General features: G+C 36.9%; 1 protein-coding gene across 1 annotated transcript in view; it reads right to left on the bottom strand.

Annotated features, from left to right (window-relative positions):
- Window positions 1-13,924, bottom strand: part of LOC136857204 (serine-rich adhesin for platelets) — a 329,451-nt gene extending 315,527 nt beyond the window's left edge. The window contains exons 1-2 of the mRNA XM_068224997.1: window positions 13,697-13,924; window positions 8,098-8,382 (exon numbers count right to left, since the gene is read on the bottom strand). Of these exons, the coding sequence (XP_068081098.1) occupies window positions 8,098-8,382; window positions 13,697-13,924 (513 nt within the window). The remainder of the gene's footprint in view (window positions 1-8,097; window positions 8,383-13,696) is intronic.
- Window positions 13,925-14,526: the final 602 nt, after the last annotated feature.

Genomic DNA, 14,526 nt, shown 5'->3' with positions numbered 1-14,526 from the left:
ACCAGGTACCTTTCAAGTGCTTGCTTGTCTCCTCCAACTTCTGGGACGCTGAACTCTTGTTCGGAACTTTTCCATTAGAGCGTAAAGTGGTGAGTTTCTCTATGAATCTACCATGTCGAATGCAGCAGGTGACAACAAAACCGACGAATAAAAGTACCGTACTTGTTCAGAGCTACATAAATTGAATAACGTTCCCCTAACGGCTTTGAAAACTTCATTTTGCTTAGAGCGGATTTTTATGCGAATAAGTATGCATAAGACAAAACCAATGTAAATGGTACATGTTTTCTGGTTTTCTCCAAGGCATAATATGTGAATTAAATCTATTTGTACGGTCGGATACCCTTCCTGACGCCAGTAATCTGGCAAATCGTAAATTTGAATTAAATTTCTTCCAGACTTTCGAGTAGCTTCGGTGCTTTTACCGCTCCTTAAGTTGGTCTGTTAATTAATTAGGAAATATATAATTTACCTCTACAAAGGCTGTCGTACTTTCGCCACACTCGACAAACCATAGACTATCAATATGTCCGCTATTGTCGTCATATCAATAAAACCTTTGTGGATGTCTGTGCAAAATTTCACGAAATCCGTCCAGTGGTTTAGACATGATGTTATTTCGTAAGGTAGACAGATGCTCTTTTATTTATATAAATAGAGAAGATGAAAACTGTGAAATCCACGGGTGTATACATATATTATTATTTCTTTTTTACATCGTTATGCCCTACTCAGGAGCACGGTTGAACTTGCTTAGCTGATGTTTCGGCCTTCTTTTCCTCCCAAAATCTCTTCATCCTCTCGCTGAGCTTCTTCCTTCGTTCTTCTGTCCAAGTTATAGTAGCTCTGGTGTTGGGTTTGTCTTCAAAGTGGTGATTGTCGATTTTGGTTCTGAATTTACATCTGTCCTGTACAATGTCTTCTGAGATGTTGATTTCCTGGAGATCTGTTTCAGTTTCACGAAGCCAGCTATTCTTGGTTTTAAATGAAAGGGCCAGGTTGGGAATTCTCTTAGTTTGCCTGTTAGAGTTCATTCCGATAATGTGTCCATGAAATTTCAATCGTCTTTTATTATTATTATTATTATTATTATTATTATTATTATTATTATTATTATTATTATTATTATTATTATTATTATTGTGCTTTTACGGCCGCATTGGACCACTGTAGTCAATTTCTGTCCGGTCTTCTATGATGTTTTATGGTGTTTTCTTTCTTGTTCTTCCAGTATTTCTTCATTCTATCTGATCTTCGTTGTCGTTCTTCTTTTGAAAATACCGTTTTAGTTGTTTCTCTTTTATCACATTTTGGTAGGAATCTAATTTTACTATTCTTCAATTTATTTACTTTGTTTGATTCTCCAGTGTTATGTCTAATTCTTTCGTGTTTTCTTTTATTTCAATTATCCAGACAGGTTGTTGATTTTGTTTCCAACGCTTTTCCAAAATTCTGCGTATTAACCTGTCTTGAGGTGTTCTCAACAGATGACCAATGATATTCTCTTCTTTCTTATGAAATCCGTTATAGGTTCTATTTCCTGATATACTGCTGCATTTGGGATGATACGCCATTCTCCTTCTTTTTGGCACTTCTTATTAATGCATGTTCTTACTATTCTTCTTTATTTTTTAAACATTTTCTCTATGTTATTCTTTTGCTTTAGTTCAAATAATGTTTCACTTCCATAAGTTATTTCAGGTTGGACTGCAGTCTTATAATGTTTAAATTTTGTATTTTTGACAAACATTTCTTGTTGCATGTATTTCTGGTTACTTTTTGGGCTCTGGATAATTTATTCGTTCTCTCTGTCCAAGAAAGTTTTTCGTTTAAATTGTATGCTATAGTTTCTCCAAGTTATTTAGATTGTTTTACAATTTTTATTTCTTTTCCACATATCAGAACATAAATATCGTCGCTGCCGGGACAAAACCTCCTATGTGAAATATTTTAGCTTAGAACTCTGGACGGTAAGGTTCTGTCATCTAAGGTGCAATATTGTGTGAATACGGTCAAGACATTCTCGCTCTTCATAATGTATGTGCTGCGGGTCAGTATATCTCCAAAAATATTATCACATAGGAGGTTTGGTCCCGGCAACAACGATATATAACATTTAATATACAATATATATATAAATGACATGAGTAAAGAAATGGAATCAGAGACATGGCTATATGCGGATGTTGCTGTATAGGAATAATAAATGAGTCAGAAGGTTGTGACGAACTGCGAAAAGACTTCGGTAATGTTGTGGTATGGACAGCAGGCAACAGTATGGTGATAAACGGGGTTAAAATTCAGGTTGTGAGTTTCAATAATGAGGAAAGTCATCTCATTTTCATTACTGCGTTGATGGGGGTGGAAGTTCCTTATGGGGTTCACTGTAAGTACCTAAGGGTTAATATAAGGAAAGACCTTCATTGGGGTAATCACATAAATGTGACTGTAAATAAAAGGTACAGGTCTCTTCACACGGTTTTCCGACCCACTGGCTGAATGGTCACCGTTGAGGCCTTCGGTTCAGAGGGTCCCGGGTTCGATTCCCGACCAGGTCCGAAATTTTAACCGCCTTTGGTTAATTCTTCTTGTCTGGGTGTTTGTGTTTGTCTCAACACTTTCCTCTTCATATTCAGACAACACAGTACACTACCAACCACCACAGAAGGGTAGGGTTAGTGTCAGGAAGGGCATCCGGCCGTAAAACAGGGCCAAATCCACATGTGCGACACTGCTCGCACCCGCGATCCCACAGGTGTGGGAAAAGCGGCAGAAAAAGAAGAAGAAGAAGAATCTCTGCATATGGTTATGAGGGTATTTACGGGCAATAGCGGTGATTGGGAATTGGAAGTGGGGGGAGGTTAGGGAGGGGATAAAATATTCAGACAACAGAAACTATTCGGGTTCGTGGGATATAGTGGGCGGGGTTATATACGTCAAACGTGAAAATAACTACAAAATTGGCATTTTTCAATGCTCTCTGAGCGAACTTCCACACAGAGGTAAAGGTTGACAGTTTGCCAACTTAAGTGCGGTCATAATAGTTTTTTGAGATTTTAATTGAACACTAGGCCTATACAATAAAACATTCGCTAAAGGAATAATATTTCACATATATTGCAATCAAATAGAAGTACGGTGTGATTATACAATTACAAATCATTTAGTATTTGACCACACACTAAGAAAGTAACAGACACTAAAGATATTGTCAGACTCACGAATGCGCGCGGCAAGCAGGTGAATTATACCTCAGTGTCCATGACGTTGGAAAAAATACCCCTGTTACCCTTCCTCACAGCATATGCGAAGTCTCCACTACGTATTGTGGCGCTATACAAATCGGTTAGCCGCGACGAACGACATTTTGTGCGCATTTCCTCTAATAATTGTGTTTTAATTAAATAAAATAAAGGAAAGAATTAGCTGATAAGACAACAGGGTTTGTACAAATTGTCTTTAAAAAAAAAAAATTCCTAGTTTCAGGTGGAGAGAATGTAATGTTTTCTCTACAAAGTGGTGGTGGTGGTGGTGGTGGTGGTGGTGGTGGTGGTGGTGGTGGGGGTAACTGCCCCTACCCTGCTGCCCCCCTCCTAATTGCTGCTACTGTTTAGGGGCTGTAGTAAGGAGAGTGAAAAATTTCACGAAAATAAATAAATTAATAATACTAAATAAGTAAATAAATAATAATAAATAATTAATTAATAGTGGTTCCCCATTTTCACACCAGGCAAATGCTGGGGCTGTACCTTAATTAAGACCACGGCCGCTTCCTTACAATTCCTAGGACTTCCTATTCCGTCGTTGCCATAGGATCTATCTATGTCGGTGCGACGTTTAGCCATTAGCAAGAAATAATAATTAATAAATAATAATACGGTTCCAGTGTATGGGACCCTCATCAGGATTCGAGAACTGGAAAAAATCCAAAGAAAAGCATCTCGATTTGTTCTGAGTGATTTCCAACAAAAGAGTCTTGAAACGAAAATCCTGCAACGTTTAGGCTTGGAAGACTTGGGAGATGGGGGACGAGCTGCTCGACTAAGTGGTATATTCCGAGCTGTTAGTGAAGAGATGGCGTGAAATGACGTTAGTAGACGAATAAGTTTGAGTAGTGCTTTTAAAAGTAGGAAAGATCTCAACATGAAAATAAAGTTAGGATTCATGAGGACAAATTAACTTTTCAGTAACCAGCGACAACAGGACACTTTTTACAATGTAGTTGTCAATAATTTCATTTAATATTATTTAACTAATCTGTGCCTTCACTATAAATCACTTAATTTTGATCATTATGTATTTAAATGCAGTTAGTTTTCTGATGACTGCAGTGAAATTTGTGCCTTTCAGATGGAAGTATTTAGAGTTTAAGTGCGAAAGAGTACAAAATCAAAAGTTTTTTGCGGACTGAGTGGGTCAGACGGCTGAGGCGGTGGCCTTCTCACCTCAAATTGGCAGGTTCATTCCTGGCTCAGTCCGATGGTATTTGAAGGTAGTAAAATACGTCAGCTTCGTGTCGGTATATGCACTGGCACGTAAAGGAACTCCTGCGGGGCAAAATTCCGGCAATTCGACGACTTCGCAAACCTTCAAAAGTAGTTAGTGGGACGTAAAACGATAATATTATTATTATTATTATTATTATTATTATTATTATTATTATTATTATTATTATTATTATTATTTACAGCAATTGAGAAGATAAGTTTGCTTTCTTCTCTTTCCAGAATCTTTTCATACTTTCACTATGCTTATTCTTTCATTCTTCCGTCCATGCAGTGGTGGTTCTCATTTTGGGTTTTTCAGCAAAATGATGTTTGTTCTTAAGCTAGCCCTGTCCCATATAATATCCCCTGTTATACTGATTTCTTGAAGGTCTTTTTCAATTTCTATTATCCAATTATTCTTGACTTGTAGAGAGGAGGCATAATCAAATATAGTTTTAGTAAGTCTTTCATTGCCTATTCTTTGAATATGGCCATAAAATTTCAGTCATCTTTTTCTAACAGTATCTGATATTTGCTCAGAATGCTCGTATTATTACTGAAATCTTTTGTCTTGAATATTTCTAAAATTACAAAAGTTTTAACGGAAATTATTTGTACGTATAACAATGCTTTTATTCGATATTATCACAACAAGAGTGCTAAAATAAATAATCAGTTGGAATGTTACACCCTGAGAGTTTTTTATCTCTCCTGTAAAATTTTACTTTTGGATTTGGGACCTTTTAGAAATAAGATTCTCATTTTCCCCCTTAACATTTTTGAGAAGAATCTGCAGGAGCAGGAAACTCGTTCTATATTCTATATTCTAAAAAACTTGAAATTATTTACTGTGACAGTTTCTAAGCATCAGATGGTGTGATCAACTCTCGCACAATGTGTAGTTATACTACTTGCCATGTAAGCGCATACACTAAGGGAAGAACCTTACTCTTTCAACCCTATTAATACTGAAGGTAGTGATTTATAGTTACAGTATTTTCTAAGTGTTGGGATCGATTCAGTGTCCCTAACCATATGCATTAGGGGCCCTACTTGCCGATATAATAGCTTACAGTTAACCGTTCATCTCGCATGTCGACATGTTTTTTTCGTGACTTGCGAGATTATATGTACTACTTCTGCCGTGTTGTGAAAATCACTAATGTGTTACATTTGCGAGAATATGTAAAGCATATGTTCTTTTCCTGTAGGACTGTAAATATATTTTGATATAAGTGTAATTGTGGTTCGAATGATGTATTTAACAAAGTAGTTGGGGTGAAATGACAAACGCAGCATTTTATTAGTACGGTCTTATTTTGTTCAGTCCTTATGTATGGAATTCTTATGTATAGAGAAGGAAGAATGCGAAAATTCCTCCCAAAAGGAAAGCGACCCTACCTCTTCTATTCTATAATAAGTTTCTGACATACTGAGAATCAGTTGAACTGGAAGGAAATTTCGTTATCAACTTAACCTAACCTAACCTAACCTAAAACCTAACCTGTATGGTTGTACAGTTTGCAGACTTAGCCTTTATGTATTATTATTGACTTACAGCATGTGTGTATGTAATAGATTTGTGTGTTTTATTAGAGCGTGGTTTTAATTCAGTTCGACAAGTAATACCAAATTTCAGGAAGGAAGCTGAATTATATTCTCCAGACAAAAACCGGAAGAATACGGTCATGGTAACGCAGGTAACAAAATAAATGCAGGAATATATAACATTAACTTAGTGAGGGTGAGAGAGTGTGTTTATTTCCTTAATTCCTCATTGACCCTGAAAGACGACTTAATTATGAATATTTTGATTGATCATTTAGTTGGGGAAAGTGAACCTTCATTATTGATACATACACTGAGGTTATAGTTTGTTGTGGTTATGTCTGGAGATTTCAGTATGTAACTAATCAAGTTAGCAGCAGTAAAGGACCATTAAAACAAAGGGAAAATTGGGCGGCGATACTTGGTTTTCATCCCAATCAATGCTAAACCCGTAAATATACGTTGTGCGACGACGAGCCGCCGTACTAAACCCGTTAATTTACGTTTTTATGCAATTTGCTAAGCCCATAACAATGCATTCAGCGACCGATCAGTTCAAATGTTTGCCAGAAGTTCTGGGAAGTTCTAAAGGAGAGATAACTCACTGTTTCCCTCGTATTTACATTAGAATTTTACTTCCTAGCAATGATGAAATATATATCGTCTGTGCTTTCGACCACAATAACAAAAATGGTTGCGCCACGAAAAAGAACATGCCTTGGCAATGATAAAATAGAACAGTTTTTCTGGACAATGAAAGTGACAGTGAATATGATGTTGGAAATGTGATAAAAAGTGGTGGTGAAGATGCGTACGCTGAGGAAGACGAAGGTAAAAAATAGTCTACCTTCACAAGTGAAACGGAAATAAATAAATAAATAAATAAATAAATAAATAAATAAATAAATAAATAAATAAATAAATAAATAAATAAATAAATAAATAAATAATAATTTTCTTGGATTGCTGGTCAGTTTACTCCCATACTTCACTCATGCTGTTTACGCAATTTAGGTGTTGTGGACAATATATTACATGATGATTCTCCGAAAATAGATTTATTTCTGTGTTTGTTCAGTTACGAACTGGTACAAGTTATTCTGGATGCTAGCAATGAATATTTCAAGAAGGTATTAACAGTTTATTTCTACGAATAGTAGACTTCAGCAGTTGAATGATACGAATGTGAAGGAACATGTGTGCACAATTTTTTTGCAGTTACAATGCACATGCTCTGAACAATAACAAAGTAACGTCCATTTCTAGACGTTGAACATCATCATTGTAAATTTGTGTTTATTTCCAATGTATTATCTTATAATTTCAGTTGAATAACCACTAAGATATTTTTCAATAATCACATATCGTTGGGGAAAAACTAGCACAGAAGGAGTACATATACATAAAAACCTCGAATTGAAAGGATTAATCTACAGCCTTACGTGCTGAATACTACAGAGGTATGGAAATTATTAGACAGAAAGGAGGAGATAAACTGTCTTAGTTTTAGTTTCTTCCCTCACTTGTCCTTCTAATTTGTTCCGTGGAATATTTGCTCTTTCAGATAAATATCCGTCTTCCTAAACATTTTGAAATACTGTATTTTTCGTATTTTTAAAAATATTACGTTGAAATTAAATATTTCTCTTTGGTCTCTTGCTAATCCTACAACATCAATTTCGAAGAGCTTGTATAATAAATAGTACAAAGCACAGTGAATTATACCAGCTTTCAAGTAATGCAAAATATCACAGAGTCACTTCATGAAATTCCATTTCTTTGTAATTCCACTCAAAAGAGAAATTAAAAATCCTTAACATTGGAATTTAATGTTGATAGAAGAGTATATTGACTATAACATCGTCAGTGATGTAATTGAAAGAAGATGTAACATGTGTTCTATAATTTACTTTTAACAGATAGCAAGTAAAATGTAAAAGAACTCCACTGCAGGACAGAGGTTCATGGGTAGGTGAGAAACAGGTAATGCGACAATGGAAATGTTCAAAAACTAGAGTTGAGTCTAATAATTTTCATACCTCTGGATAGAATGATAACTTACCATCCGTGTGGCCTCTTCATCCTCGGGCATCCACGTGTAGCGCTTAGGATCTGCGGCAGAGCACAACGACTTAGGTCTCCGCCGAAAGTAGGAACACTCGAGATCGTCGTCGTAGGGATACATCTCTGGGGGTGGTGGCGCTGGGGGAGGGTAGCGAGGCCAGCGAGGGATAGGGGCGTAGGCGGCGGTCGGTCGACGGCACAATTCATGGAGGTTCTCGTCGCTCGGCACTTTGCGGCGAACACACACCGAGAGCAGAGACTGGCTGGAGCGGCACGAGCTATCCTGTAAGATTTCAGAAGGACAATCAGTTCCTTTTTATTACTCATAGGTAGAGGCATGATTTTTTCGCATTAATTTTTGAACGATTTCGCGAAAAGGATACTAATTTTCACGTTATTTCGCGAAATAGATATTGCCGTATCGCTTTAATTTCGCTTTAATGAAATTCTAAAATTATTCATTAAAGGTTTCATTACTATCGTTGATTGTGGAGGTTTAATTGATAGACTGTACATACCTGGTACATACTTTTGAAGCCATTTTCGGACTGCAGGATCATCTACCTTTTCCAGCGGGATATTGGCTTTGAGCAGCATCGCTGTTGTTTCGTGAATATGTTCTACTTTTTCACTCTTACCTTTCTTTGCATATCTAATGAGAGTTCTGTTGTTGCCCGCTGTTTCACTATTCGAGTGCTAAATTGACGTTCTGAATGTTCTTTATTTTTAAAACAATGTTTTGAGATAGTATCTTTTTTTCTCCCACTCGATGAAAACATTAAAAAATTTACACATTAAAATATTGCTTTCCGAAACGTATAAACCTTCACTCCAAACTGTTTAGCTCTGCTGTGCACCGTAACACTTGTCGAGCGACCCATCTTCGCTACTGTCTGTGATCACTTTCTTGATTTCACCTGACCACGAAGCCGAAAAACACCAGTCAATTGTGCTGCTTGTAGACGTCATTAGGGATTCCAGGATTGCACAATGCCGTGAGGAAACAGGCAGGGGTGGGATTACCAGCCACCACAAGAACAACATTCCAAACATTTCGTTTGGCAAGAAGCCTGGAGCCAACCCCTTTTCCTTGATGCCATGTCTTAGAGAGATCTTCCAGAACATTAATGATAACATATTTCGTCCCTGTTGATGAATCTTTCTTCGCTCTTCCTCTTATTTTCATGTGTTATCTTGGAACAAAATGTCAAGTTCGTTATTCACTACACATTTCGCTGTAATATCGCGCTTATCGCGAAATAATTGAACTTCGCTTTAAAATGACCTTATCGCTTTAATTCGCGAACATAATATCCATATTTTTTTAACCAGAAACATATGATTTGTAATGATATCGCAAAATCGCTTCAAAATATTTTTTTGTCGCGTTTATCGTTAATGCGAAAAAATCATGCCTCTACTCATAGGTTAACAAACAAACATAGAAACAAACCCCATGGCAATACAGCCCCAGGGAGTGCCTTCCACCTCACCGGCGATTTTATCTCAAATATTCCTCCCCACTAAAATTGCCCGGGAAGGATTATTTCATTATAAAATAATGAGGAAATGTAGAACACATGTATCACTGAAATTTATGCTTTTTACTGTGCATATTTTTATGAAAACATCAGCAATAATACATATAATATATAAATAATAGAACGACTTCCAGACCTTGAGCAATAAAGCATCTCCGTATCTGCAGCCTATTGTCCATGTTTCACTCTGGAAAATCCATCTGAAACCCGTGAATATCTTTCCTTGATGCAAGAACTAACTGAAAAAATGGCGGATCCTTCCAGAAAACGCAGACACCTCGTGTGAATGTGGTGTTGAACAAGACCCAAGCCACCTATTTATCTGTCCCCTCCTGGACAATCCGTGTATATCACAAGATGTTTTTAGAGGAAACAACAAGACCATTCGCAGCTGCAGTGTTTTGGAAATGCTGAACGGACACTGAACTGAAATGAATAAATGACTTTCCAATGTTTATCATTCTTGTTATAACATCATAATTCAAACAAGAAGATTTAAAATTTACATTTTTATGGGGGAAGGGATAATTTACTTACAAGGGAATTATATACCCCGTCCCCCGCCGGGTATTGCCTGAAATAATAGTTGAGCTCTATGATCCTTCTCCCTCCACCATTTCTTTCTGATGTCGCACCCTGTACAGCCCTGGTGGGTCTTGGTATGCCCGTAGAAATTTGATAGAATATAATCCGGTAGTTAGTGATAATAAAATACACTGCAATGAATTTCTTAAAGTCAAATCGAATCACAAAATGACAATTTTGTTGGTTAGCCAAGTGATGCAAAACAAGAAAACTAAAGATACATCAAGAAATCACCATATGCCCAAACGTCACTATCTCAGATAAAAATATTTAAAATATAACTTTTTGATTCATTTTGGAATATACTATTTTGAATTTTACTGAAAGGATGAATTTAGGGGTTCACAAACAAAGTGGACCAAGTCCAAAACTGGTCATTACGAGGATTAATGCAATCTGGGACTAACGACACTTCGGTTTATTCACTGCCATAGTGAACGAAGTCCATTAACCTACAGTCCATCATTGTTTGTTTGTGAGTGTATTTGTCTTATTTTGTCAATAAGATGTCTAACGTGAAGATTAACTTCTTAAAACATCTGACACATATCTACATCCCAGACGACCAGAAGACTGGGTACAAATTATCAAATAATCAAAGTGGAAACATCCACATTTTTAAGTGATCAAGGTGGAGAGAGAGGAATTGTTATCTACAAAGACTTTGGAGAAAGAAATTACTAATACAAAAGAAGACTAATGATGGTCAGGCCTTCAACTGGCTACAAATAATGTGGTTAGAGTAGTGAAAGGTACCCCTTAATTTTTTTTCAAGGAAAATCTGAATGAAGATATGTCTTTCTTGCAGGTAATTCTTGCGCAAAACGAGAATGCAGGACTATCATTATTACTGTACCGGAAGGTACACCTCAACTCCGCACACTCAAAAGAAGCGCCTTAAAGAAATCTATCTATCAAACAAAACGTGAAACTGCTACTGCATGAAGATGGGACATTAATCAGAAGATGTCACTACTGAATAACTGAGAAGCTTGTCATTTCTAAGTTTCCTAAACTGATTGGATTTGTTTTGTTTTGTTTCGGTGTACATCAAGAAGTTTGAAATTTTCTCCATAGATGCCTCTACAAAACTCAGGTCACGCACTCTGGTGCAAAGTGGAATAATTTGTTATTGAAATAAATTTTGTGTTTATAGGTTTTCTCAAGTAAATTAACTTTCATTTGTTTTTAATATATATTTCAAGGTTTGCAACGCTCCCTTCTCTTCCTGCCAGCTTTGGTGTCCGGCCAATCAAAATTTTTCAGTAATTATTTTTCAGCCTATCACAGGCTTCTTGTTGGTTTTTGGGTGTAACTTTTTATTCGGCCAATAAAATTGAGAGAGTGTGTCCGGATTAGTCCAGAACCCTCTAGAACCGTCCCTCGCGTATATAAGCTGCGGTCTTTCAGGCTACCTTGTCTTTGGATCACCGAATTTCTGAGAGTGTGTGTGTGTGTGTTAAGTCAGGAGGCGAGGCGCCTCTTTCTTCGCCAGGCAGTTCAACCGCCAAGGTAATGGCCACCTGTCTTATTTTTCTGTAGCTACCTCCGAAAACTTACACGAGGGAAGGTTCTAATTTCTAACGAGGTAACCTCCTGTTTAAAAAATAGTAAACCCTCTTTCGGCTAATGTAAAATTTCCTAAAATCTTAAACTGTAAATCAGGGATATAGAGTGCGTTACCCTCTCGAGTTCCCCTTCAACTTAGTTTGAGGTGACTATGATTTTGTAACCTTTTCTCTTTTCTGTAAAGTGTTAAATTAATCTCCATTCTAGTCACCTCAGTAGCTTCGGATTAGCCTCTGCATCATCGGGCCGAGAGCCCCATTAGGGTTTTTAATTTTCTAGGGGCACAAGTGTAAGCCTCCATTCAGTTTGTGTTCGGGCCATTAATTTAACCTTTTTTCACGAAGGCCCAGTAGGTTGGGTAATGGATGCCCCTGTGTAAAAATAAATAAATTGTAAATTATGCCTAGAGAGACCAGAGATTGTAAGATTTTGTGAAATGTTGCCTTAAGCGGGCTGTAAGCAATTGGTAAATGTTGAAGAGCATGCAAGCTCTTTTCTAAGTTTACTGTAATACTGAGGGGTGCCTTTGGAAGGCCGTAAATTGTTACTGTTGGAGCCAAGTGCTCGTGATCACTGTGTATTGGGAGATATCTCTCCTTATCTGACTAACGCAACATTTGCGAATGGTAAAATTGGAACTTAAAGCTCAAAACTTGTGAACTACCTATCCTTTAGTTTTCTATTTTGTATCTCTATTGCTATTGTGTACCTGATTACCAGTACCTGAAAATATTGTTTGTTAAGTTCGAGATTCTAAAAAAAAAAAAACCTTTATTTTAAGTTTTAAATTAATTGTTGATATTGTAGTTAGACCCATTCAAGCCCACATCTTCTTTCACCTCTCTGCGTTCCACAAAGACCCCGGAACAATTACCATTGTCATCCATCATTGAAAAGTCCTTATATTGAATTCAACGAAGGATCTCTGAAGCTGAGAAGAAGGACGTGGTGGACCTCTTGCCCTATATACCTCCAATTCATTGTCAGTTCTTCAAGAATCTCCAATTTGAGATTACTACGAGGTCAAGTGATACTGTAAACAACGCAGAAGATCACCATGATTAATTCGTGTACACTGACCGAGTTGAATTTTGCTTATATGATTATGTGAAAAACTATTAAAATATGCCTAAAATCGCTTTTCCTTTACTCGGTTTCTTTCTGATTCAAATCCTAGCCAAATTAACTTATTTACATAATTCTTTCTGTAATGTGTTCCTTGGTTCAATACCCTCAGGCGTTTTTTGAGTTTTTGAAAATGTCCACACTGAATGATGTAGTTATAAGGGCTTAAGTGAAACTCTGCATTGGCTTACATTGGCACTCGTAATGGTGGTTAAGTGAAACAATGCACTTACTCACATTAGCGCTCGTAGTGGTAGAAAAAGGCAAACTGCTAATCTAATCGACCGGATATCGGTGATTAAGAAAATAATTGTAAGTTTTAGTTATAAATAACGAATATATTCTCATACTTTATTATATTTTATTTATCTAAAATTCGTAGCTTATATCCCTAGGATGTTTTCAACACTGAGTTGCTTGTCTGAAGAGCTAGAACTGTGGATTTTTTAATAAAATAAAATAAAGTGTCACTTCATATATATGCTTAAAATTTAAGTTAGAAAATACCCTTGTCTAAATTTTAATTTAAATTTTCAGCAGTTAAGTATTAACCAGAAATTTTGGACTCAATTTCTCTATACTATTCCAAATGGACTTGGTTCAGTTTGATTGTGAATCCCTCAATTAATACAAAGGATTTTGTGCAAATAAATCGAAGTCCATTTTTGGTGCTTCTTCACCCAATTGTTCCGATTAGCGGAACTAAACTGTGAATAAAATCACGTTTTTCTTCCCATGAAGTGACAGCTATTGATCTGTAGGGTAATTCATACTTACATGATAGCTAGACAGACAACCGAAGAGTCCACCAGACCCTTGAGCCTGTTCCAGAACATCTAACTGCTGTCGTGTGATGCAGTACTGCTCCCTAATGTCCTGTTTGGAATAGAGCGGCGTTCCTCGCTTGTTGCGCCCCAGCACTTTGTGGCGTCGACCCATCGCCTCGTCCTCCGACTCGTAGCACGGTATTGCATCCGGAGCCAGGTCCGCCTGCGAAAACACCATTGAACACCACTTCATTCCAGGTTATCATAGGCATTTTCATTAGAATATAATATATAAGTACATTCTAGAATTAACATTATCTTTGATTTAATTTAATTTCCGGGTTGAACCGTGTTGTACTTGTCTGCACATCACGTACAGTTTGCCGACGTTTCGAATACATTGCAGTATTCTTTGTCAAGGTGACTGAAATACCCCTACTCGATCCGAGGTAATCAGTCTCCCAGGCAGAAATTACCCTACTAGCGTGGCCCGGACCTAAATTTAGAAGAAGGATATAAAATCAGTAATTCTTGGATGCCTAACATTCATAGTTTAAGACATACAGACCACAACATAAACACACGGGCCGCAACCCCATTACATAACAGCGCAGGCAAGCCCCCACTACTTGGCTGTGACACATAATTTCCAGAATACTCACGAGACAGCCAGGATATTGCAAAATATGCCATGGACTTAAGAGATGTATATATGTATTTATTTGTGAAGTTTTCAAATTGAAAAGTTCATTTATTTTAAAAATCGATATAGGCATGAAATTAAAAATGCCTGCAGGCATTAAATCACCTAGAAATCACTAAAAATTTACAAGGTCCAGA

Source organism: Anabrus simplex, chromosome 1, assembly GCF_040414725.1.
Source record: "Anabrus simplex isolate iqAnaSimp1 chromosome 1, ASM4041472v1, whole genome shotgun sequence".
In the NCBI taxonomy this organism is placed as follows: domain Eukaryota; kingdom Metazoa; phylum Arthropoda; class Insecta; order Orthoptera; family Tettigoniidae; genus Anabrus; species Anabrus simplex.
The sequence above is the reverse complement of the archived record's forward strand: the minus strand, read 5'-3'. Positions and strand labels throughout refer to the sequence as shown.